Here is a 22449-nt window from a genome sequence, read left to right on the forward strand (position 1 = left end):
TCTGCGAAAAGGTCATTCTTGCCGTTATTTGCTTGCATAGATCTATGTGCTTGCATGTTGGGTGTGTTTAATTTAGGGCAATATTGAACCCTATTCACATAGATCTACGTTCTAATTCCACTTTCACTGTTGTTCGAAAAGGTCACGCCTCTCGTACATTTGCCGTAAAGTGCTTGAATATTGGGTGCGTTTTGTACAATATTAGACCCTTTTCACATAGATCATGTTCGGATCGTAATTTTCTCTGATGTGCGAATTTGTCTTCACCTTCGTACATTTACCGTAAATTGCCTGCATACTCACTGGTTGCGTCTTGGGCAATGTTAGACCCTATTCAGATAGACCTACGTTCGAATCGCACCAATTCACTGTCATTTGCCTTACTGTGCTTGCATATTGGGTGCGTTTTGGCCAATATAAAACCCTATTCACATAGATCTACGTTCTATTCCCAGAAAAGGTCCTTCCTTACTTTCCTTTTGTGCATTTTCCGTAAAGTGCTTGCATATGAGATGCTTTTTGGACAATATTATTAGACCCTATTCACATAGATCTACGGTGGGATCGCAGTTTCACCGGTTTGTGCGAATAGCTCCTCGCTTTCGTACATTTGCCTTGAAGCGCTTGTATATTGGTTGCGTTTTGAGCAATATTAAACCCTATTCACATAGATCTACGTTCGGAATGCGCTTTCTCTGTTGTGCGAAAAGGTCCCCACTTTCGTACATTTGCCGAAAAGTGCTTGCAGTTGGGTGTGTTTTGGAAACTATTCTGCGGAACGGTTCTTATACTTTCCGTCATTTGCCGTGATGCGCTTGCATATTGCTTGCGTTTTGGGCAATATTAAACCCTATTCACATAGATCTACAGTGCCAAGCACCGAACATTCACTGCGTAAGTTGAGTTCACCTGGCGAACTTATGACTTCGGGTAAGGAAGGTAGACACAACGGATACCTGCACGATCGACAATTGCAGCCTGGTATATCACAAAGAACAATGTAAAGCCTTAGATCTCTGCTAGGTCCCTAGCAGAGCATTTACAAGGCAGCTAGGGTTACCCTGGCGCTAGGGTAACCCTAGCAGTCATGTTAACCCTGGCTACCTTGTACACGAGTCATCGAAAAAGAGAAGAAGTGTGCGAATGCCAGGGTAACCCTCTTGTTAGGGTAACCCTAGCAATAGGGCTATCCCACCTGCTTTCGGCAATTGGTCCCCAGTGTAGTTCATTATTGGGTGCGTTATGTTGGACAAATGGACGCCTTTGGGATAGATATCTCTTTTCAAATTACATCTTTATTGTTGTGAGAAATATCAATTGATTTCCACGGTTTGTCGTCAAATTTTTGCATATTGGGTGTGTTATAGATACATATTAGATCTCGTTCACATAACTCGATTTTCACTTTGGTTCTGATGAATCTACACGCAACGGCAATGTTTCGTCTTGAACTGCCCATTACAAAAATAGGGCGCTTGCCGTTCACTGTAGGTGATGCCTGAAAGACAGCAAAGGATTTACCAATTCTGGGTATCCAAATTATGTTGCGAGACATTGCTCAATATATTTTCACAATATTCTAGAATTCTACAGCGCTCGTTGGACCTTGTAATATCACGAGGGACATATCGTCAAAGCCCAAAAATTGGTAAATTTCGGAAAGGTGTTGCCTTTTCATTTCATGCTAAGTGTCCTAAAACAATGTGATTTTAATAAAAATGTCTATGCGAACAAGGTCCAGTATTTGATCATAACACACACTATATGGGTATCCGGTTAGATCGCTCCATGGTTAGATCGCTCCAAGTCAGATCGCTCCATACCGATGTCAGATCGCTCCACTCGAAAGTTAGTTCGCTCCATCAAATAAGTTACTTCGCTCCATACATAAGTTACTTCGCTCCATGTAGAAACCTAATACACTAACTTACTTCTGATCTTTATAGTTTATAGTTGATGATGTGTATTGCGTCTTGCGATCGAGTTGCTGATCGACGTATTCGCTAACTTGAGGCCACCAAAGCGAATTACCGATGTTGGAACAAGTGTTTCAGTGTGTAATGAACGTAGAAAACTAATAAACTAACTTACTTCTGATATTTGTAGTTTATAGTTGATGATGCTGCTTGCGATCAAGTTGCTGAAATATAAAGTGATCGACGATTCGTTCACTTGAACCCACCAAAGCGAATTACCAATGATGAAATAAGTGTTTCAGTGCGTAATGATAAAATAAGTGTTTCAGTGTGTAATAAATGATAAAGTTATGGTCTAAATGTGTTAAAAAGATCATTCGAATAAAATACTGGCCCGTGTGTATCCGCCATCTTTACTTTAGTCGCGTTACAATACTTTCTTTTCTTTTCCCTTATCCTTGTCTTTTATCAACCTTCCACGTTAGTTTTCTTCATGGAGCGAAGTAACTTATGTGTGGAGCGAAGTAACTTATGTGTGGAGCGAAGTAACTTATGTATGGAGCGAATTAACTTATGTATGGAGCGAAGTAACTTATTTGATGGAGCGAACTAACTTTCGAGTGGAGCGATCTGACCGGTATGGAGCGATCTGACTTGGAGCGATCTAACCATGGAGCGATCTAACCGTAATTCACTATATGTAATTCAACGGAAGTCTGAGAATACAGAATACGGAATACGGGCAATCTTACGAAACGGTTAGTCAACAGTCCTACTGTAGGTTGGTTCATTGTCTGAAGGACAGTACTTCATTTTTTTTCTTCCGAGAAAAAAAGATAAGCTACAAGAAACTTCACACTTTGCTTGTGCACTTCCATAATTTTTTCTACAAGCTGGTATAAAAGGAATTAATCTAAGAAATATTTCATTTCAACCATAACAGCGCCGAAATTAATGTATTGTTGGTAACATATATTGCTGTAAATTGGAGTTGATGTTCTTAGTAGCATAAAACGCAAGGCCTTAATTCAATTTATATACAAAGCACTTCTACAAATTTAACTGTTTAAAGGTAGGGGTGAAAGGAAGAAAGGTAAACCTCAGAAGAATATTCTTCGAAGTAACAGCAAATAAGGCAAGCTTCTTTAGTACTTGACAGCTAATTACAAGTTCATTCAGTGAACACAAGGAAACCATTGTAGCCACATTACAGCAAAACACCCCCAATTTAAAAAGGAACAAAAAAAGTGATCCCCTACCACACACAAATCATTATTATAAAGATGGAAAAAAGTTTCGACATGTCGTCATGCAGAAGGACAAGGTGTTCTGTTTCTGTAGAAAAGCACGCACATGTGACGGTTAATAATCGAACGGTGAGCAATTCCTCCATATCCAATCAGATCACATACGCCAACTAACCTAACTAAAAAAATCACGAGAACTTAAGAAAACGTTGGCAGTTTTAACTTTCATTTTAACAAAGCGTGAGACTTGTCGTCGCCGTAGAGGCTGCTTGATTTCCTCCGTCGACGACTATTATCTTCGCAAGCTGTGCCCTTGGCAAAGCAAAGAAGCGCCCGGGCGATAATTGACTGTTTTCTTCTTCATCTCCCAATACGATAGGTGCAGCCACTCCTCCTTCCTGGTTAGCCACCCAAGTTACCTGCACCACATTAAAGCCTTGTGGTACAGGCTTGCCATGAAGGGTGTGCCGCTGGGGACAAAGGTAGCCCACTGCCACATTTTTTGTATTCTCTCGGTAAAAAACCACAGTTGGCCGAGGGCTGCCAACCGACGTCTCGTCGGGCAGTCCAGACCCTACAAAGAAAGAAATGATACAAAGTAACGGAAAAAAATACGCAGTAATTTTGAACGTTTATAGCGTCAAAATAATACACACATTTTGGCACTTGAGAAGTGAGGCCTAGATTTGTTACTAGTTAGTGATTACAGCGTACCGACGATCGAAGTATACAAATGATTATGCCCATCGATTACAACCTTGCCTTTGTCATAATGACGTACTTCACGTAGTAATCCAAAGGTTATTGCATCAAATCATTTTCAAAAACTTTTTCTTTTTTTTTCCTAAATGGAAATGAATTGGTTGTCTCGAAAGTTCGGCTTCATAACTTCATGATTTATCACACGAGATATAAATACACTGTGACAGGATTTAACCACGATATTACTTTGTAGTACCGTTTTCCGGGGAGGTTGCCACTGTCTCACAATCCTGCTAACATGGCATATCAGGAATGGCATTTATGGCTGGTAAAATACAACTCAGTGATATTTATTTCAGGGGGACATTTAAAATAGTATAACATCTCATTCTAATAAATAGTGTATTAAAATCATTATCGACGAGAGGGTCAAAAGTAGCATCACCTCGATTTTCCTTTCTAACTTTTAACAGGCCAAATTGAATTTTTAAGCAGAGGTAGCACAGCACTTGACGATAGCCTTTCATCTGAATGTCATTTGGAATTGAATGGCATCAGGTTAAATTAGTTGTTGGGTTTTGTACTGCATGATACATAGTTTATAAATACGCAGAAACACATATATGTATAAACAGTGTCCATACCATGTGATAATGGCTGAGACGTTGTTCCCTCAGTTGTGCTCCCTCTTGCCTGACGATCCAGCGAGTCAGGAACATTGTTAGCTGGTAAATAAGGTGAGAAACACACGGTATGTCAAGTTCTTCTCTTGATAATGCACATTCATTAATGACCATGGTCTGAAATTAGTCAATTGCCAGAGCTTTCACATGGAGAAAAGATATATTTAGGTGTCCTTAAACATGGATTAATCCTGTCTTAAACTTAGGTTTAATAAGTTTAAGTTGATGTTTAAGTCACTTATACCTAGATTTAAGTTGGACTTAAACCTGGCTTATACTATCTTAAGGCTAAAACTTAATGCAGGTTTAAGTGCACATTAAATGTGTCCAAAACATTCCTGTATGTTTAAGTACTGTTTAATTGAAGTAAACAGAGCTCAAACATTTAATGTTGTCAAAGTACCATTTAATGCAAATTAATCTGCTCAAAATTTGTTGCTTATTTTAGTTTTGAATCAAATTTGTGAAATCAGTGAAATATTATTGTTTTGTTGTTTCATTACTAAACTGCCACCCACCAGGTCACATATCACACTAAACAATATATGTTTCAAATTTCTTTTACTTTAAATTCACTGGTACACATTCTTAAAGCTACTGCCTATTTGTAATTAACCCTTTAACTCCCAGGAGTGATTAACAAGTAACTTCTCCCTAAAATATCTTTACCTTATCCAGCAAAGAGATAATGAGAATTCTCAAACTTATCAGGTATAGGTCTTTGTCTTGATATCACACCAGATTCTCATAACTAAGTTACAGGGAAATATGTAGCAGCTAGAGAGGATAGTTACCAATCAGATCTTGGGAGTTAAAGGGTTAAAATGTCACACATACCTAGCTTATTTATGCTTGACAGGAACAAATTTTCCCCATCATAAGTCAATAAATTTAACAATACTTGGAAGAAACTATCCCTGTGATCTAGATGACAATAATTTGTTCTAACAAAACAATTACTTCAGTTTGCCATTAAATACATGATAAATAAATGAATAAAAAGTAGAAAAGGTGTTAAGTATTTTTTCAATCACGACTCTTTGTTTATCTGCCTGACAGCCCAAAGTGGGCCAGCAGGTGCAGGCCTCTCCGACATGCCACCAACACTCCTTGGCTTAGCCATTGCCCTGGCATGGGGGGTCAAATTATTTTTGTAGGTTCTGTCTAGCCTGGCTTTTGCATTTGTCAAGCTTGTTCTTTCCCATGATAGCTTCTTGGTTACATATCTTGCCAGTTTCTTTTCTTTTTCACCAGTAATGAAATCTTCTTGCTCCTCATAATCTGATTCTTCACTACTCATATAATCAATGTAAAGGATTTCACTATAATACTGTTTTTCTTTTGGTGTCATAGAAGCTTGTAGCATCTCATAGGATGACTGACGCCTTTCCAGTTTCTAATGGAACAAAAAGCAACAATTCAGTCATTATTTAGTTAATAACCAGACCAAATTATATCTATGAAACATATAATTTATTGTCAAATAGAAATACTTTTCTAACTCAAAATGATATCCCACAAAAGATATAAAATATTAAAATAACAATCAGCAATAAATAGAACTCCCAGAAAAAAAATCATGCTACAAAACAGCACTAAATTAAAGCAAACCCATATTATTTGGTTAACTACCAGCAAGGTTGACTTTCCTAATTAATGTGTATTTGTACACCAGTTGTAAACATACTAGTCCAACCTACAGTGTATGACAAATTTGTGCATGGCATTGTTTCATTTTTTGTTGCTGTATATTATCCCACATTGTAAATTGTGTTTTCAAACTATTATTATGTTGGTACAATGCCATGCACAAATTTGCCACAGTATTAAACAACACTTGTTGTCAAACTGAATTGAAACGTTTGATTCAGAAGCCATGCTTCAGCCACACTATCTTGAAAATTTATTCTTGAATATAGGTTTAGCATGGCAAAAGCAAGACAACTTAGCTAGTCCTTACATTTAGCAAACGCCTGCTCCTTTTGCACTTTTCTTTATGCTCTTCATTTTTCCCTTTTCTTATCCTCTGCTCTCTTTATTTAGTTGTTTTGAAGTACCGATAAAACTGAGCTGTTGAGTTAAAAACAATAATTATTATCGCTGCATGATATCCTAAAATTACAATACAATGACAAGTCTATGTGTATATGTAACATCAGCTTATGGATATATATTAATTAAAAGAATTAATGCTGGTAATATTTTGTTTTCCCTCTCAGTTGTTAAGTTTTCTGTCCAACATATTTCAGAAAATTTGTTTGATTTTGCACAAGGTAAATGCTTCTTGTTCTAACTTACACACAACATTAAAACTTGATTCCTGTAATGTAATACCTTCCATTTGTAAGTCAGTCCATAGGCAGCTTTCTCCTCCATGCTCTTTTTTCAGTACTTCTTTCACTTTTGTAAAAATACTCTGGTTTCTCTCTGACTGTGGACTGTAATAAAAATGAGAATATTATTTTTGTTTTAAACAATAGCCAGAGGCAGTTATAATATTATTATTATTATTATTATTCAGCCAAAAAAGGAAATAATAATTCAAGTAAAGCAGTTATACAAGAGGGATAATTTTCTAATCACTGCTGGTACAGTGCAGAAGCTACATGCTTTTTACACCTTCAAACTAACATTAGGATTTCTGGTTCTTGGAGGGAAAAGATTTCTCCAAACAAAAATTTGCATGTATTAATCTATCAGCAACATAATAGTAACATAACAGATTCTAAAAGTTTACCACCTCCTACTCCCAATTTGAATATTTTACACTGGCCCCAGACTCTAAACACTGACCTCAAAACAGATAACTAACAGTCCCTTAGAAGAAGCTGGTCAGAGAGAGATTTAGTTCTTGGTGGTAAAGTTTTAATTCTAATATCTTGCATGCCATCTCTCTTAGTGCCTTGCTATTTAATATGGAAGAACATCATATGTCAAAAGTCAATTCAAACCACAAACTTGTTTATTTCTTTAATCAGGGTCAGCAGGGTTTTTGGGTAAACAGTACACAGTGGAATTTTAAACTGGGTAAACAGTATTTTTGCTAAATGCTTGCAGAATAGGCACAAGAATTCAGCACAAGGATGTTCCAACTTTGTGATAAGCACTAGAACCAACATCTACACATATTGTGCTTTAAGTTAACACAGAACACGCGTGATGGCGGAATGGTGGTGTCTTTGAAGACACGTTTTATGCTTCTGATACACCGCAACTGAAAATCTGAAACACAACTTAACGGTACTAAATATGAAAAAATTTATAACCTTAAAGTAATTAAAGAATATTTACCCTTAAGTCATTTGGAATCACAACATTTGATTCTTTGCGAGAGCTTTTAGAACGTTTGTTGCCTTTCTTCTTTGCCTGCCCTTCCAGACTCGCAAGTTGGTTCTACAGCTTTGCATTTTCTTGCTGAAGGACTGCATTCGTATCTTCTGGTTTCTTTTGCCCTTCGAGAATCGAATCAATCCTTCTACTCATTCTTTCCATAAGAACAAGCTGTCTCTCTTGAACTGGATCGTTTGCAGCCATCATCCTATCGAGGAAGAATCCAAACACGTACCCGCCACGAAACGAAACTCGACCGAGTGAACGAACGACAGTGAAAGATCAAATATCCCGCGATTATAGTTTTGGACATTTGATTGGCGTTCATACGGTATTTGTCACGCGCATAAGGATCTCGGCCTCACTCTGGGGACGAGACATACCGCGTCCTCGATACAAACGCGCCCTTTTCAACGTTCAGTTAGAGATGTCTGGTGACGTTTGCAGTTCAGAGCTGTTCACTTCATGCTCAGAAATCCCGGTTTCCTTGTTCAGCAAAACCAATGCTTGGGAAGTTTTAATACCCTTTGTGTGTGGGACGCAAATAACTTTGAACCTAGAGCATCAAGCTACTTTTTGCCTGTTTATAGGATACACAGTCTTTTTGCTGGAGCTTATTTAACTCTTGACAATGTAAAACTCATGGCAGTTTGCCCTATTCCACGCCGTGCCATTATTTTACCAGCCAGTTATTAACATCAATCTACATTCACATGTCGTTGTTGTTTTTAATATATTTAACAATAAATATTATTCCCCTTAGTGGTGGTGGATATTTAATGAGCTGTGAAGTATATACCAAACCAGTGAGATAAAAGAATTATAAATTTATAACTCAGAACACTGCAAAAAAAGTTTTTCACACTTCAGCTTAAGCTGAGAAGTGGATAGCACATGCATGTACTATCCTGAGTTTGAGTAGCCAATCAGAGCGTGCAAAAAACACTGTCCACTGGTTTGGTATATACTAAAATTATATGGTTTTGAAGAAATGTACCTTATTTGCTCAGGTTAGTCAAATTCCCTGCGCAACCACCTTCCTTTAGTGAAACAGTTTCCAATACAAGAAATCAAGTCTCTTGTTCACAATCAACAAACACAGTTTCATTACCCAAAGAATTGAAAAAGCAATAAAATCAGTAGCGTGAAATATTGTGGCTTTACTAAATACATAATATTAATATTAATCTACGATTAATTCATTGAAGGTTGCTGGAGGCTGCTCTCGTATGGTTTCTGGTTCTGGTGAGAGATTATGTCAATAAAGTAGACTTGGTGTACACCAAAAGATTTGATGTGTTTTTAAGGTCCTTAAACACGGCATAAATATTATGATAAATTTAATGTTGTATTTAAGGCTCCTTTAACTAGACCTTAAATCTCCCCAATAGGTTTAACGTTAGATTTAAGGTGGTTTAAAGTAACCCTAAATCTTTCAAAGGATTTAAGTACGGTTAAAATGACTTAAACATAGCTTAAATCTCAAAGTCGATTTAATTTGCATTTAAGAATGCTTAAACCTCGCCTAAACAAAGGTACATTTTTAAGTCATGTTTAAGTTTAGTAAACATGGCTTAAATTTGTCTTTGGGTTTAATAGTTGTTTAATTTTACTTAAATGACACTAAAATTTGGCATTTTACCCAGTGTTTCATAATGAGGCATTCCACCTCAGTCTCTGAGTACATTTTGTTTAAATGCTGAATGAATCTAATACATGGCCATTTTCAAACCACAATTTATGCCCATCATTTGACAATAGCCTTACAGCTATAATAATATATCATACCAGTTGATGGTGCATGGGAGGTTGTGCCTTCAACATGTGCACATTCGCCCACTCTTGGCTGAGAAGCAGGGTGGTCAAAACGATCATCTGATAAGAAATATACATTTATTCCAGAAAGAGAATAAATTAGATCCAAATTAAAAATTAATCTGGAGCAATAGACTGCTTACTAAATAAAACATTGTTATTTTGTTAATTATAATAATAATGTGATGTATTGATAACTGAAAAAATCAGACTGAAAGCAATTAAACCATATATTTTTTAAAAAATTATTGCCACAGGGTATGAGCACGAATAATTTAAAAAAATTTAATATTGAAACAAGCATAAAAAGCATCAGAAAAAAATGCCCTCCAATTGCAGACAACCTCCAGCCACTACACACCAATGGCATTAGTGCATTTGTAAGTATAATTCTACCAAAAGGAAATAGTCAGAATATGTATGAATGCATTGTGGAGTTATGTCAGAATAGTAACATTTGCAGAAGGTACAGCAAGTGCTTTAAGAAGTTTTGGTTTAAACCTAACAACTTAAGCAGCATGTTAAAATTTTCTAAAAAACAAAATAAATGTGTGTGATCATGTATTTCAATGTGTTTGGAATCAGATGGTGAAGAGAATATCGTGTAATTTACATATATCGTCGTAAAGGGAAGTGAATACCATCAGATTTTAGAGCAGCTTCATTGTAGTTCATATCTCCTAGCATTTCTTACCCCAGCCTTGAGAAAAACTAAGAAAGGCCAGACTACACCCCTGGGAATTCATACTCTACTCTTTGTGATAGATTAATTAGGTGGTGTGCTATATAGCTTAGCAGAGAATATGAAGCTATCAATTGTGACACTAAAATTACTTATACTAATACTTACATGTACTACAGTAATATAACTTTTACTGACTCTACTACTAACAATCTTAAATAGTAGTTAGCAGTAGAGTGAAAGTTATATTACTGTAGTACATGTAAGTATTAGTATAAGTAATTAATATCATGTTAGTTAAGGTTATATATGTGTGTATATATATATATATGTCATACCATTGAGTGGTGGTGCTCTGACTTCACTTGCAACATCACTCTTCTTTCCTGGAAAGACAAATTCATTAAAATACAACTGAACACGATTCAGAGTGATTAATTATTTTGGTTAAAAAACCTATAAGCAACCGGTTTCACCCCTCCCCCCCCCTGCAAAAACTTTTTTATGACTTTTGAATCCCATCTACTAGCATACTTTGATAGCCCTGCGATTAATAAATAATGGCAATCACAAAAAAAATTAGCTTATACTATAATGGCACTAGAAATAAAGCTTACTATGATACAAATGATAAATAAATGTACAATATGAGAAGCAAATCAGCATGCATGGGCAATTTTCAAACTCTAACAAACTGAAGGAAAGCCTTGAAGATAGATCTGATAAAAATATTGAAAATATTTTATTGCACTTGTAAAATGAATACGTAATTTTCAATTTCCTTTAACAATATGAAACAATGAAAACTGGTCAATTAATTGGTATCATTCTGCACGAAAATGACATCATGCTAATTCTGTATTAAAAGGACAGAGCAACGTTTCTGTACATATTGATTTTTATGGTGTCTTTCATAATAGTGTATACTTTATATTAATTTCTTTACAAAAATGAGACCTCTATTTTGCAATTTAGATATTTAATCATTCTTAGTTTCAAAGTGATAAATCATGACAAGGAATAAATCTTAAGGTAATCACCATATTCCTCACAGAAGGCCTCAAACATATCCTTAAATGTGGTCCCCATTACTCCTTCTCCTGAGACAAAGGCTTCCCCAAGCCCAAGAGTGCCATATGTTGAGATCGAGACACCATTAAGGTGCTTTCTTTTAAACATAATGACTATATCATAGTCGCAATGGTGATTCAGTATATCTGCCTGCCAAAAATAATAACATCTCATTTCAAAATGCATAATAGAATGAAAATAACAAGAACCCTCCTAAGAAGCTTATATTTTCCTTCATGCCAGATCTTAACAAATTCAGGCCCTGTCAAGTTCATCTCAATCTTTCCCATTGTTAGCTATTCATCTTTCTTCTCAGTTGGATATTACCTCTGTGGTGTTGGAACCTAGTAATCTTGAGGTTCCCTTTGGTTTCAAGGCAATTTTATACATTATAAAAAAATTTAATTCATGGTGACTTCAAACCCATTATTATGAAAGCTGTTAACAATAAGGTTTCTTTGTTTTTGTTTTTACTTTTGTTTTTTTTTTTGGAATGGGGGGAGGGGGGGTAAAAAGAACAAAATTTACATATGTAAGTTTTTTTAGTATTGTGGAAGTAGTCTTGCACAATGATATACTTACATTGAATGTTTTTAGGGGAGGGTGGCACAAGAAGGAACTTTGGTCTTCGTGAATAACAAAGCACTCTATTACTCCTCTAAGAAAGTCAAAGGCCAGAATGACCCAACATATTAAATTTCTCATTGCATGTTGACTGGCCTCTTGAAGAGTGCAAATCATTATGGGTACTGAAGGGAATGATAAAGGTGAGGTTTGCACATGAGCCAAGTGCCCCATTGGGGCAGGGGCTATGCCTAGTTCAATTCATACTTTTATGATCCTTTGGCTCGGACACCCATTTAAATCTGCCCCCTCTGGCCCAGTGGTGTGTGTTTTCTTAGTGTCAAGTGCAGTTACTAACCATAAGGCCTTTTGCCTTCCACTTTGGGTAGGCCTTGAAATTGAACTGCTTTCTTCCTTGCAAGTTACTAATAGTATAAGTGAAAGTCAAGTGCCTTACTGTAGAAGCTTTCCATATTTACTGACCCCTACTACTGTGCTTAGTACCCTATCCTCTCTGATTCTCATAGGGGTAAAACACCTGTCTGGACTGCAGGCTTGACAGATCACCCCCTTCCCCTACTGGGGCCTCCTCCACCTCTTTATATGCCACTCCTGCCTTTTTGTTCCAGCACTCGGTGGTGCTTAACAGGTCTTCTCAAGGAATGGATTAATTACAAACACTTACATAACTCAAATCTTCAAGTGTCTTGTTAACTGACTTCACGCCAAGTAGCCCAGAGAAATATTGAGCATCACGTCAAAAGTTCAATTTACAATTCTACAATTTTCTGAATTAAATTAATTACCCTATGTTCCAAGAGGTCTCGCTGCATGGTGGGATTAGGTTTTTTAAGCTTTCTTATGGATGCCCAATCTTTTTCCTTTTTGGGAAACTCATCTCCACAAGTTCTACATTTCCTTAAAGCTATGGGAGCTTGTTCACCACAGGCCCGACAGGTCTGTAAAGATATGCACACATATTAGTGACATAGTATAAATAATCCATGTAAAATAAAAAATAATAATAATAAATAAATAATCCATGTTTAGTAATCCACAACCTGCAGGGTAAAATTCTAACTGCCTGAAGTTAACACTGTTATAAAAGTGTTATCAGACTGTTAGTTTTAAAAAAATAAAATTTATGCAATATGTCAGTGTCAAATTTAACAAACAATTTATGTATGCTATAGCAATTTTTACTATAGATGATATACACTGTATTAATGATTGTTGCAGGGAATGTTTAGGGAAATGGCAAGTTGGTCTATGGGAGGCGCGGTGGCCTAATGGTTAGTGCGCTGGACTCCGGATCGAGCTATCCGGGTTAAAGCCTCGACTGGGGCACTGCGTTGTGTTCTTAGGCAAGACACATTACTTTCATAGTGCCTCTCTCCACCCAGGTATATAAATGGGTACTGATGAATTTACTGCTGGGAAGTAAGCTGAGATGGACTAGAATCCCAACCAGGGGAGTAGCAAAACTCTCAGCCGCTTAATGCTACAGAAACCGGAGTTAAGTGCTGGAGCTATGGGCCAGTTAGGCTATTTAGGCAAGTTGGCCTTACAAGAACACTTTGTGAGATGGGGATGAAGTATAGAGGGGGAGTAAATACTATTTCTGGCAACCGGTTTGAATGACAGATGTTCTCAAAATTAAGTTTTTAGGACTTAATATAGGTGTTAAATGAAGGCTCAATAATGCAAATGGGCAATTACCCCTGTGAGAACAGCCCGTGGGGGATCATGGTAGTTATCTTCATTGCTCCAAATTCTTTGATGAAAACAACTTTTATCATGATTGTCTGCACTCTCAGAGGTAATTAGCCACTGATAATGACTGATGAAGTTATTATATCATTTTGCTTGCTTTATAACACTTTCTTCCTATTAAACTTAAAAGTTATGCTAATGAAATGATTTTTAACGTATAAATATACTACCAAGTACTTCTGAAAGCAGGAAAATAAAACTCAAAGTATATTTATGGTTTTTGTATATTATAAAACAAAATAATAGCATAACTAAGCTTAAAGGTAACTGAAGAGTAAAAACAGATTGGAAACATAGTAGCTGCTTCATTCTTTCTCACATTATTAATGGAAATTCAAGACACGACCCTTTTTCATTTGTAGATAAAGAAAATTGCTTGAGACTTATGGCTCTGTCAATTTCAATGAGCACCCCCCAGGAATTTGGGTTTTAGACGGGTTTTAGACAAGTTGTAGGTCCCCACCATAACGAGCTGTCTGGGGTGGGGCATTTGACAATTCACTCGTAAACAAAGAATTATACATCGTTACCTTTTTTAAAACACAAACCTGCTTTATTAATCATCAAAAAGATTAGCCCTAAATAAACAATGCAGATAACTTTTTAACCCATTGGAAAATAGACATGGCCCACCACCACCCACATAAATTCACATTCCACATGAAAGAAAATAAACACAAAAAAGCCATGGCACAGTACGGTACAACATTGATGATTTTCGGGGGCCCAAATAATTTAGATATTGTGGTTTGGTGGCTGCAAGAAAAGAGCCTAGAAGGTTTCATCAAAATCTTCGAAGGTAAGTTCATTTTAAATTCATATTATAAATATGTATGATATCATAGTTTTGTTTGTAAATATATGAGCTTTGAGTTTACAGTGCAAGCATATGGTCTTCGTTTGGATCAATTTCAATATGCTTTATTCCAAAAAAAAGTTGAGTGTACGAATAACAGTCATAATCAAACTATAACAATAGCCTTCCCAAAGGATATGGAGGAAAAAGATAAACGACAACCTCCCTACCGACTTTTTTTGAGTACCCCAAAATAACACACAAATTCTGTACCGGCTTAAACTCTTTGGGCTTTAGTTCGAATGAAGTATGTTGTGCACCAGTCATTTGAAACCCCTGCAACCCACCACCCCCCTCAGGCATGAGCAAGACATTCACTTTTGATGCAAGTGAAAGCAAGTGAAGCCAGAGTACCGACCGTGAAGTCCCTGGTCCATGGGAGAAAAATTGAATGGTGAACTCCCCCACCCACATATGTTCCACACACATGGTACTCCCTTGTAAAAGGAAACTTGTTATAGTCAAGCGTATTATAAACAAGGGATCAAATGAACATGCTGATTTCAGTGCAGCTAGCAATATACTTGTAAAGGCCCCACAATAGACATGGAACAAGACCACTATTTGAAAAAGATAAGACATGAATCCAGACGGCCCCAAAAAAATTGCATATTAACTTTCAGCTTAATCATAATATCAAATAGGTCATAGACAATCAAGTCTTCTGAGATAAGAGATGCAATGAGTCAATCATAATTATGAATGCAATATCATTGAAATCTGTCTACCTTTCATGAACCGACTTTGAAAATTTCTCTTGTTATAATAGCCTTCATCGATACATTTCAAAAAGAAACTTTGCAAAGCATTCTAATTTGCTGTATTTCATCATCATCATAATCATAATCATTTATTAGCCTTTATTTAAATAAAAGTACAATGATAACAGTTGTATGTAGGTGAGGAGACCTCTAAGAAACCACCAGGCTTATAGGGGAGGCCACCTCGGTTAGCGAAATGTCGTTTCAATAATCGCAGAATGATCTGATCAGTCGAGTGAGTCAATATAATTGGCATTCCCCGCCTAACAGGGGACCAAAATGGAGTGAATGCAATCTGAAGGGAAGGTCTCCCTTTACCCCGCTCATGCCCAAGGAGGGGGGACAGGGAGCTTCAAATGACTGGTGCATTATTTGGTGAACAAACAAATCCGTTTAATCTGTAGTATAAGTTAAAATAACTTACAATGTATTGCAATTGAGGTATGATTTCAGCTTATACATCTATGTAAACTTTCCCGATCTAAGGTACGGGTGACCAAATCTCCCGGACATGTATGAAGCAGGCTGTGCCTGTGTATGAAGAAAGAATTAAATGTTTTACCTACCATTGACCTACGAATTTCGAAACTTATTTTCGCCGCTCTTTGAACATCTTTGGACGATATTCAATGCTTTTTTGTGGCTTTTTTGTTGTAGAATCAACGGACCTCTACTTTTCTTAATCCAATAACTTATATTTGGAGTCGAAAAGACAGAGATCTCCCGGGTTTTAACGATTTTAGGTTCGTCAGGTTGGCATCTATGCTTAACTGCCTTAAGCTTAACAAAGAACAAGATCAAGGCATACAAGAATGAAGCGGCAAATTATAGGCCACATAAGGAAAAATACAAGCTTTCGAAAATGGAAATAAAAATAATAGGATCAGTCAAGCATCTACAGACTGTTCGAAAATACTAACCTTGCCTATCTTCCTTTTTTCGTGGCTACCACTTCGAGAGTCCTCTCTCTCAACGTCCACATTTACGCCTGTACAAGTGCATAAGACACATAAGACACATCTAAGAAGACTGGAAAAGAAGGCCAAAACAAATTAAAGCAAAACTTGTTCGCATGAAAATGCAAATACCTTCTGAATATTCATCAGTTTCCATCCTGATTTCCATATTGGAAGCCGCCATTTTGGGAGAAAGGTGACCGATCATTTACTAGGTACCAGTGCTACACACGTCGTGTAGATTATATATATCTGATAATTTAGTGCATATTAGCAATTAGTGATATCAGATAATTTAGGTGAGGAGGACATGTTGTCATGTTATGCGGTGCGGCTCGTTAGTACTTTTGTAAGAGGACAATTTCATTTCGGCGTACACCACATATTTAACAATCCTAAGGAATGTACATTTGCTGACACTTTCGCTATGGTTGTCGGTGCATTTCCGCTCTTTAAATTGGCAAGTTTAGCCGTGAAACAAATTTCCAAACCGATAGCAAACAGTCTGAAGACCACAGCGAAACAGAGCGATTTCTTTAGGAAATATGTTTGTATCTGGCCTGGGCAAGGTGAGGGATATTATGATGGCACGGATGTCGACCCTCGTTTGTTATCTCTCAAGGTCCTTGCTCAGCTCAAGCTCAGCTCGTCTTTAGGTTCTTTCACACCGTTCAGTTTTCTTTGGTTCCCTAGCAGTATCCAGTTTAAAAATCTAGTTCCAGAGTTAAGTAAATGGTCGCAAAAACAAAACTTGAGAGTGCAAGCCTCTCGTCAATTTCTTGCTGAATCACAATAAATTTCTGTTGAGTTACATTGTATTTCCAAACAGAGCCAAATTGAAATTTGTCGATCATCAGTATTTTGCCATCGCACATGTAACTATCGCCTTTGGAGAGAAAAGTCATGACTTTTTGGCCCGTTCTAGACTCAACCAAGTTAGGAAATTTTTTTCATGTTTGCATTATCTCAAAGCAGTCATTTAGGGTTGAGAGAATTTGAGACAGTTATGCAAACTCAAGTCGCAGGGTTTGCAGATCTTTTCAGAATTGAGAGTGTGAGAAGTATTTCATTGATTATATAAGGTTTGATCCATTGCCAGCACCAACTTACTGGACTGTCTTTTTGATGCCTCAAATATGAAAAGTTGGGTTAGTTCAAGTCTAGTTTTCCTATGGGGTGGTGGCAAGGTAATGCAGACGCACCGCGTATGATATGAAAGGGAGACGGCCTTAACCATAGCAACATATACGTCCTCTAATTCAGGGAAAAAATTTCCAATCAACTTCTTTTTTCTAGAAACTAAGTAGTATAATAGTTTATGTCATTAAAAAGAAAGAAAAAAAGGAACCAGCAGTGGACAATTATCCACATAAAGCAAAACAAACTTTACAAGGAAATCAACTTCCCAATTGCAATGACAAGATTCAAAAGTTTTGTGCCCTCACCTTGATTTTGAATGTAAGTTTCCAAGAGATAAGCTGAGTATTTTACCCTAGAAACAAACTATCTTGACAATGGCTATGTTTCATCCTATTTCCTCCTTTTTCATACTGTAAGAGGTGGCTGACATTGTAAGAACAACTATCTGCAAAGGTACCAATCTATTTACACTAATCCTGAGTTAGCTAACAGCCCAGCACAAATAAATACAAAATCCTGATCATAAATTGATACTTCATCCTCAGGCTATCACTGGCTGGAGACAAAAGTCAAAATGAAGTTAATGGGACTTGCTGGTCCAGAAAAAGTACCACCGCTGAGTGAACAAAAAGCAGTAGATGTTGGTGCTGAGCTCTTGGGTGAATCACTGGTATTTGGTGTGGCAGCAGCTTTGCTCTTTCTAGAATATAGACGAGGGCAGAAGAAAGAAGAAGCTAAAGAGCAGAAACAAAATGAAAAGTTATTTGAACTTCATAGTCAGGTCAAAGAGCTTGAGCTTTTGGTAGAGACTAATGCAGCTCAAGTGCGTGAGTTAACAAGACTTGTCCATAGCAAAGACAGTTTACTAAAATAAAAAATATGACCTTGTAATTGATTGAATTCCCCTCTGCATTTTAGTTAAAATTTCATTTATTAATAAGTATCTTGCCACTTCTGTGTAAAATTTTGTTGTTGAGATGCAAATTTGTGCTTATGTTGATGTGTATGATTTTATTTCTCACCAAAGGATTTGATTCTTTTTCAATTGTTGGAAAAAGTATACCCTAAACTGCCCAGAAATTTTAGTTTACTTGTATTTGTGAATTGGCGATATCAGATTAGATAATATCCAAAATGGCTTCCCCAGAAATCTTTTAGAAACAATTTGAGGTATACTCTGTGTATCCTTGATGTGAAAAGGGTTACAGGTTGAAAATCTTTGTGTTCCTAACTTCCTTGCCTCCAAGTAATAAACTAATCAGTATTTCTAACATTTATAGATAACATGAGATTCAACAGCTATCATTTATTTGCCTTCAAAGTTTGAATGTTATTTTATGAACTGTTTTCTATGGGAAGTCAGTAGTGGCATTCATACTAAACAATTTTTATAGGAAATATTGAAAAGACAATCTATTATGGAGACTTTCTTTTTAGCTACAGGTTTGATTCTACATATAAACTGTGTAGTTTACTTATAAATATTTTGGGGAGTGTTTCAATCAAAATTGTTGTAGCTCAACTTTTTTGCAAGGTGTTGAGACAGAAGATGTTTTTCCTCTCTTTTGTAAGATTTTGATGGACATGGAGTTGAATGCACCTTCTACCCTTCTCCACCACCCTCATGGCTAGATTTGCCTCTCAACTTTCCTCCACTCATTCTCTGGAAATCTGTGACTTTGAGGTAGTGATTTTGAGTCATATTCAACCTTTTCCCCAAAAATAATTTTCTATGTGATTGCTTCATCTAAGTTCCACCCTCCTACTCAGAGTCACTTAAATGGGTGGAAAGAAATCCATTAATAGATAATGATATTACAATGATTTAATAGTTATAACTACAATTAAAATAGTAGTAGTAATAATAATAATAATAATAATAATAATAATAATAATAATGATAATAATCATGATAATAATAATCACAATAATGATAACAATGTATGAAATAATGACAAAAATTGTGATAATAACGATAAATTGCAGAACCATAATTATTGCAGAACCATAATTATTCAATTGATAACACACAATTGATTCTCCTAATTTAAGGATGAAAAAGGTGCCTAACTCTGCTGGCTACTGTTTACTGTAACACACTCTTGACTCATGAGAGTGAGCTACTGAGTCTCCTAACCTACTCCTGCCAAGCACAGCAATTTCTTAATTGTTTTTATAAATTTAACATCTTTCTATGTAGAATTTTATTTATTTGATATAAATAAGAGCGAGAAAATATACTCATTGAGTACTGAAAAACCATGGTGGACTTATTACAGTGCATTTGCTGTGGCTATAGTGTTGCGTGACTTCGGTCACGTTAATCAAAGTTGTTGATTTTCAGGAGATGACCGACAGTGTGCGACTGTGATAATGACCCGGGAAACATTACTTTTCGTTTTCTTTTAACAGTTATCGTGGATTCGTTTTCTCGATCTCAACTTTACGAAGAAGCTTAGGTTGCGCTCTAAGTTACAATGACGATTACGTCATTATTCAATTTCCGTAAAAGACTGGGGCCAGAAATATAAGTAAATTCAGTACTCCATGACCGAAACGGTCAGCATTAGATTCCATCCACCAAAACCACCTTGGTCGAGAGGGACTGAGATGGAATGATGGAAAAAATTTACGAAGCTACGACAACATGCCGACTTATCCCGATGACCCAAGTGTATTATTTGTTTGGGAAATTGCGTCAAAACTTTTTACTAAAGAAATGGTAAGTATTAATTTATTGTTCAATTGTAGTATTATAAAACATTTTACGCAGTTTTATGCAGATATTTCACGTATTTAAAAGATGCTTAGATGTTGCGTAGTTTTGGTGGATGTCATTAGGGAACATCCACCAAAACTTTGACCAAAACCATCAACAATATATTTTTTAAATTTTATCTATAGCCATTGTTAGATGTTCAGGGAGACAAAAGATTTATACCACTAATTAGCAGTTAGTGCTCTGGCTAATTATTTTTTATGGTGCACAATTGCTGATTAATGATTATCATAACTTAACACAGAATAAAGTGGTTTTGGTGGATGTTTCTCTCCATCCACCAAAACCACCACAGAAATTTCTGCTACTTCCTTACAGAAGACTGATGTGACCTGCTATTTGGAGTACATAACCACAATCTATTTCTTTGTATGTAGAGATATTTTGGAAAGTTCTTGAGTCAGCACCTTTTATTATTGAAACCATAATCATAACATGGTGCATAATATAGAATACAAAAGGTTCTGGTGTGGTAATCATGTAATCTTGAAACAGGAGAGTTTTTAACTGACTTAAACTGATTTAAACAAACATTTGCAACAAAATTCCAGGTCCAGAAATTTCTTCCACTATTTCCGCCAAAATCATAACTTTTAAGTACAACAAATCAGCACATTAGTAATTGTTATCAGGGGTCTGAAAATCCTATAAATCTTTCACATTTATTTCAAGTAACCTTTAATTTCACATGGATGAATAAGTATACACTCAACATGCAGAATGTCTTACAGTTTACAAACTATTTCCCTTTTTATGGATAGACAGTGAAAGGCCTTTGCTACATTGGTGAATCAAACCATTGTATACCATGCATTTTGTGATAATTGTTTTTTTTTGCTCACAATACCCAGAAAAATGGAGGCGATAAATTTAAATAGCAAATTCTATGGTTAAAATTAAATAACATTGGAAGATCAAATTAACTTTGTACTGTTTAAAATTCAGTTTTGGTTTCTTGCTTATTCCAGCCTCTTGATATTCAAAAGCATTCCTTGTCATTTTTGTGTTCTTCTGTGTACATAACTTGAAAAATAAACACAGAGAAAGGAAACCACAAAGGATTAAACTTGAAGCTAAAGCAAAGTTTAAGTTGAGCCATAGCTGATCCAAATACTGAGCACTTTGTATTGTAACCCATTTAGCAGTAAAGTTTATCTATATGTCTGCCAGCTTGTCACAAGTCTTACCCCTCTCCTTCAAAAGTCTCTATAAATAAATTTTTCTTTGTGGTCCCTAATTGATGATTAGTATATTACAGCTCCTCAATTTTCCTCTCTCAAGTCAAGGTTACTCTAAATTTAACAAAGTAATGGACTTGATAAAACTCAAACTATAACTCAGCTGGCTGCTACTTGCAACCTTAATTTCTAGATATCAGTATACAATAATCAATGTTATAAATAAGAACCCTAATGCTTAATTTTGCAGTGATCACCTTCCTTTTCATTTGTAGACCAGACTGGAACCTCTATAGGTGTGTTTGCTTGTTTTGAGTGGGGATGGAAGAAAAGGAGTCATGCCGCATATCTGATTTATTAAATCGCATTTGTTCTGTTTATACATGAGTAGAACTATCTTGTTCTCTGAAAAAAATAAAATTTCTTGCATTTTTATCTGTGCTTCGCAGTCAAACTTCCTTGTGTCTTGGACAAGAAATCTTATTTTCTTCAAAACAAAATCTTTGTTTCCAGCCTTCTGTAATAGGTAAATATAACAGTGTAAGATGAGTGACAGTGTATTTCTCAAGTTATTTTTTGGAATGTGACAAAACGGAAGTGTCATAGCGTGATAAGGAGCAAACATATGATTGCTTGATAGAATGCAAAAAATGCAGAATTGCATATATTTTCTCCTTTGTCAGCAGCATATGTTAGTGAAAAGTTCTTACAATTGTTAACTTCTAAACCATCTTCAATTTAGCCAAGATTGAACTGTTATCACGTTTGTCATAAAAGTATTCTGAGATCAACGTCATATGACCCATTCATGTATTTGACCTTTCAAATTAGCAAGCCATAGTTGACAGAAACACAAAGGTTGAGGATAAAAAGAAATTATTATATACAGTACTTCTTCTGTATCTTTTCGTTTCCTTTTCTCTCCAGCTGTTCAATCTATGCCGTGCTGGCAATTGAACACTTTCCTTCCCAAAATTAGGAAAGGCACACCAGTAA

The 22449-nt window shown here is 36.1% G+C and overlaps 2 protein-coding genes and 2 long non-coding RNA genes across 7 annotated transcripts; 2 read left to right on the plus strand and 2 right to left on the minus strand.

The window, feature by feature from the left end:
• Nucleotides 1-2768: 2768 nt before the first annotated feature.
• Nucleotides 2769-16628, minus strand: LOC149042705 (uncharacterized). Of its 3 annotated transcripts, none has more exons than XM_089213436.1 (8): nt 16489-16628; nt 16321-16388; nt 12817-12969; nt 11416-11596; nt 10714-10761; nt 9667-9753; nt 4510-4590; nt 2769-3737 (listed from the first exon to the last, which is right to left on the minus strand). In XM_089213436.1, the coding sequence occupies exons 1-8, from the start codon at nt 16562-16564 to the stop codon at nt 3394-3396; spliced, it is 1038 nt and encodes a 345-aa protein (XP_089069562.1). In that variant the 5' UTR covers nt 16565-16628; the 3' UTR covers nt 2769-3393. The 3 variants fall into 3 exon arrangements, with proteins under 3 accessions (XP_089069562.1, XP_089069563.1, XP_089069564.1); XM_089213438.1 differs by lacking the exon at nt 2769-3737 and adding an exon at nt 4021-4190; XM_089213437.1 differs by lacking the exon at nt 9667-9753 and having other exon boundaries at nt 3373-3737.
• Nucleotides 5093-8151, minus strand: LOC149042706 (uncharacterized). Of its 2 annotated transcripts, XR_016188746.1 has the most exons (4): nt 7840-8151; nt 6883-6986; nt 6509-6618; nt 5093-5944 (listed from the first exon to the last, which is right to left on the minus strand). It is a non-coding gene; the product is annotated as an uncharacterized LOC149042706 (long non-coding RNA). The 2 variants fall into 2 exon arrangements; XR_016188745.1 differs by lacking the exon at nt 7840-8151 and having other exon boundaries at nt 6883-7023.
• Nucleotides 16629-16666: 38 nt separating the features above from the next.
• Nucleotides 16667-19457, plus strand: LOC113670422 (optic atrophy 3 protein homolog). The gene is made up of 2 exons (XM_027186565.2): nt 16667-16925; nt 18042-19457. The coding sequence occupies exons 1-2, from the start codon at nt 16667-16669 to the stop codon at nt 18368-18370; spliced, it is 588 nt and encodes a 195-aa protein (XP_027042366.2). The 3' UTR covers nt 18371-19457.
• A 622-nt stretch (nt 19458-20079) lies between these two features.
• Nucleotides 20080-21888, plus strand: LOC149042707 (uncharacterized). The gene is made up of 2 exons (XR_016188744.1): nt 20080-20218; nt 21729-21888. It is a non-coding gene; the product is annotated as an uncharacterized LOC149042707 (long non-coding RNA).
• The last annotated feature ends 561 nt before the right edge of the window (nt 21889-22449 follow it).

The sequence above is a fragment of the Pocillopora damicornis genome, chromosome 7 (assembly GCF_964200805.1).
Source record: "Pocillopora damicornis chromosome 7, jaPocDami1.2, whole genome shotgun sequence".
NCBI classification, from domain to species: Eukaryota; Metazoa; Cnidaria; class Anthozoa; order Scleractinia; family Pocilloporidae; genus Pocillopora; species Pocillopora damicornis.

Excerpts from the sequence above, each read along its gene's own strand:
- LOC149042705 (XM_089213436.1), bottom strand. The coding sequence starts at position 16,564 with ATGATCGGTCACCTTTCTCCCAAAATGGCGGCTTCCAATATGGAAATC. Across the intron at positions 16,389-16,488 it reads AACTGATGAATATTCAGAAG|GCGTAAATGTGGACGTTGAG; the intron begins GTATTTGCATTT and ends GCACTTGTACAG. Across the intron at positions 9,754-10,713 it reads CAGAGCACCACCACTCAATG|ATGATCGTTTTGACCACCCT; the intron begins GTATGACATATA and ends ATTTCTTATCAG.
- LOC113670422 (XM_027186565.2), top strand. The coding sequence starts at position 16,667 with ATGTTGTCATGTTATGCGGTGCGGCTCGTTAGTACTTTTGTAAGAGGA. Across the intron at positions 16,926-18,041 it reads TTGTATCTGGCCTGGGCAAG|GCTATCACTGGCTGGAGACA; the intron begins GTGAGGGATATT and ends CTTCATCCTCAG.